Raw genomic sequence first — 3,446 nt, forward strand, 5'->3', positions numbered from 1 at the left:
GAGACCCTGATCTTGTGATCAAGATTCCCCCAAACACACTCGTTTTTTTGCCTTTTTTTTTTTTTTTAAGTAGGCTCCACGCTCAGTGTGTGGAGCCCAACATGGGGCTTGAACTCATGACCCCGACATAAGACCTGAGCTGAGATCAAGAGTCAGACATTCAACCAACTAAGCCACCCAGGTGGCCCACTAGTTTTTTTTTTTTTTTTTTAATTTTATTTTTAAGTAATCTCTATACCCAATGTGGGGCTCAAACCCACAACCCCAAGATCAAGAGTCTCATGCTCCACTGACTGAGCCAGCCAGGCACCCCACCAATTACACTAGTTTTTAAGAATGTAAACTAATGAGGTTGTCAATACTAATAAGAGAACTTACATTTATTAAAAAAAGCTTTAAAAAACACATGTAAAAAAAACACATGTAATTTTTTATCTGTGTAAATACTTTATTCTGTTTCTACATAGGATATTGAAATTTGTGCATTTTTAAGACAATATACAGCTAACTGAAATAAAATACACAAGAAGCTTATGAGATATGAGATACAGATGAGAAAATCTGAGAAGTTTTTAATTTAATTTGCCCTACTGGAACATCAGGACAACTGGACTTGATATTGATATTGGCCTTGTGTATCAAATATTTTTTCTGTAAGTACTAGCAGACACCCTTTCAAAGAGCACGTTGTACTACTGTGTCTAAGAAATCAGTGCATAACTAGGTTTTCCAACTTCTCAAGGTACAAAGCATTATTTTAATTCTAGGCCCTCTAACAGAATCCAGTATCTATTTTTACTAAGTTCTTTAATGAAATTTTATTAAGAAATTATTGATTCAGAAAGTAGATATAAGGCATCTTTATCTTACAAAGAAAATCAAGAAAACAAATATCTAGTATTTTAAACAAACTCCAAATTCTGACATTTGGAGCAATATGATTCCCAGATTATCTTTTTCTAAAAGAGACTTCTTCCAGCTTGTTTCCAGACTTCTTTTACTCCTTTAATGCTTTCTCTTTTCACACATTTCCAGTATTCCTGTACACTTTGTTGTTGTGGTACCTGTTAAGCAGAAGTAAAAGTAAAGAGATCAATCTCTTCAAAGTTAAACATGATTTTATGTGAGCTCTGTTATTATTTCCCACATGCCTCCAAAAAATACTTGAGGTGGATTATGTTGTAAAAGATAACTGCAACAAAATTCTAGGACAAAAGACAAAAAAGTGAATGTGATGTAAGAGTATCCTTGGGGGGGGGGCTGCCTGGGTGGCCTAGCTGTTAAGTGTCTGCCTTTGACTCAGGGCGTGATCCCAGAGTCCTGGGATCGAGCCCTGCATCGGGCTCCCTGCTCTGCTGGGAGCCTGCTTCTTCCTCTCCCACTCCCCCTGCTTGTGTTCCCTCTCTCGCTGGCTGTCTCTCTCTCTGTCAAAAAAATAAAATATTAAAAATATTTTTTTTGAGTTTTATTTGTCCCACAGACCAATAGGTGAATTTGAATGCAGTGATAATGGCTAACGTTTACTTCAAGTGTCTCAGGCACTATACTAAGTATTCTACACTTAATTCTTAAATTTTTTTTTTCTGGTAGATTCTATCAGTTCCTCATTGTACACAAATGAAGAATGTGAGGCTCTGAAGAATTAAGTGGCTTTGCAAGATTAGACAGTTAGTAAGTGACAGAGCTGGGATTTGAATTTAGGTGTATCTAACTACAGAGCCCAAAGCAATATTCTAGGCTATGATTTCTGAATAGTGGTTTCTGATTAGATTCAGATAAAAAAAAATGCAAATAGAGGAGGGAGTTAAGATGGCGGAGGAGTAGGGGACCCCTTTTCAGCCAGTCCCCTGAGTCAAGCTGGATAGGTACCAGACCATCCTGAACACCCACGGAATCAGCCTGAGACGCAGGAAGATACATCTGGGTCTCTACAAATGAACATCTCCAGCACTGAGTATTGAGGTACAAAGCAGGGAGCCGTGAATCCGCTCACAGATATTGGATGATAAACGGAAGGGGAAGGGAGCCGCCGCGTTCGGGCGCCTGGAAGCGGTAGTCACCTGCACGGGGGAGTGGGTGGACTCGCGGATGGCACCCGCGAGAGAACAGACAGACGGTGAGCCGGGAGCACGCGCCACCAGACTGAGGGCCGGAGCTCTGGTGCGCTCACTGGAACCAGACTGAGACCGGGAGCTCCGGGAGCACGTGGGGGCGGCTGGCGGGTGGCGGTGTTAGAAACACAAAGGACAGAGACACGCAGGCCCTGGAAGTGAGGGCTGGGACACCGGGTCTGGGGCGCACATCCTGGGACGCTGCAGGGTTGAGCAGCACCAACAGAAACAGAGTTAAAGTGGCCAGAACATCAGTGGAGAACGGTCCGTGATACCTCTGTTCTGAGACAGAGGCTGAGATTCGGTCACTGCTGCTCTGATTCTCAGAAAATGCACAGCAAACCGCCAGGGAAAGCCGCCAGAGAACAAAAGCCTGGAAATACTGGCTCACAGTGTGTCCATCCCCATCCCCCCTCGCAGGGGACACGGAGACTCTACCCAAACAGGGTTGCCTGAGTATCGGCACGGCAGGCCCCTCCCCCAGAAGGCAGGCTGAAAAATCAAGAGCCCACATCCCTAAGATCCCTATAAAGCAAGGGCGTACGGCCTGGGTCCCGGTCAATAATTTGGGCCCTGGACAACCCCACAACCTCACCTCATCAGAATGACGAGAAGGAGAAATCCCCCCCAGCAAAGAAAAGACAATGAGTCTGTGGCCTCTGCCACAGAACTAATGGATATGGATATAACCAAATTATCAGAAATGGAATTCAGAGTAACAATGGTCAAGATGATGTGTAGACCTGAAAAAAGTATTAACGAAAATGTTAATGAGAATATAGAATCTCTAAGGGCGGAAATGAGCGAATCTGGCAGAAATTAAAAATTCTATGAGCCTAATGCAGTCAAAACTAGAGGCTCTGACGGCCAGGGTGAATGAGGCAGAAGAACGTATCACGAATTGGAGGATGGGTTAGTTGAAGAGAAAGCTAAAATAGAATCTGGACTCAAAAAAATCCAATCTCAAGAATGTAGGTTACGGGAGATTACTGACTCGATGAAACATTCCAGTGTCAGAATCATCAGCATCCCCGGGAGGGTGGAGAAAAACAGAGGTCTAGAAGAGATATTTGAACAAATTGTAGCTGAAAACTTCCCTAATCTAGCAAAGGAAACAAGTATTCGTGTCCAAGAGGCAGAGAGGACCCCTCCCAAGCTCAACCACGACAAACCTACGCCACGTCACGTCATAGTGCAATTCGCAAATATTAGATCCAAGGATACAGTATTGAAAGTGGCCAGGGCCAAGAAATTTCTCACGTACAGAGGCCAAGATATCAGAATTACGTCAGACCTGTCTACACAGACCTGGAATGAGAGAAAGGGTTGGGGGGG

General features: G+C 43.6%; 1 protein-coding gene across 2 annotated transcripts in view; it reads right to left on the bottom strand.

Annotated features, from left to right (window-relative positions):
* Positions 1-427: 427 nt before the first annotated feature.
* The window catches only part of MICU2 (mitochondrial calcium uptake 2), a 212,795-nt gene continuing 209,776 nt past the window's right edge, over positions 428-3,446 (bottom strand). For both annotated transcript variants that reach the window (XM_008692135.2, XM_040621386.1), the window contains exon 12: positions 428-1,064. In XM_008692135.2, the coding sequence (XP_008690357.2) occupies positions 960-1,064 (105 nt within the window). In that variant the 3' untranslated portion in view covers positions 428-959. The remainder of the gene's footprint in view (positions 1,065-3,446) is intronic.

Source organism: Ursus maritimus, unplaced genomic scaffold (genome assembly GCF_017311325.1).
Source record: "Ursus maritimus isolate PB19 unplaced genomic scaffold, ASM1731132v1 scaffold_10, whole genome shotgun sequence".
Lineage (NCBI taxonomy): Eukaryota > Metazoa > Chordata > Mammalia > Carnivora > Ursidae > Ursus > Ursus maritimus.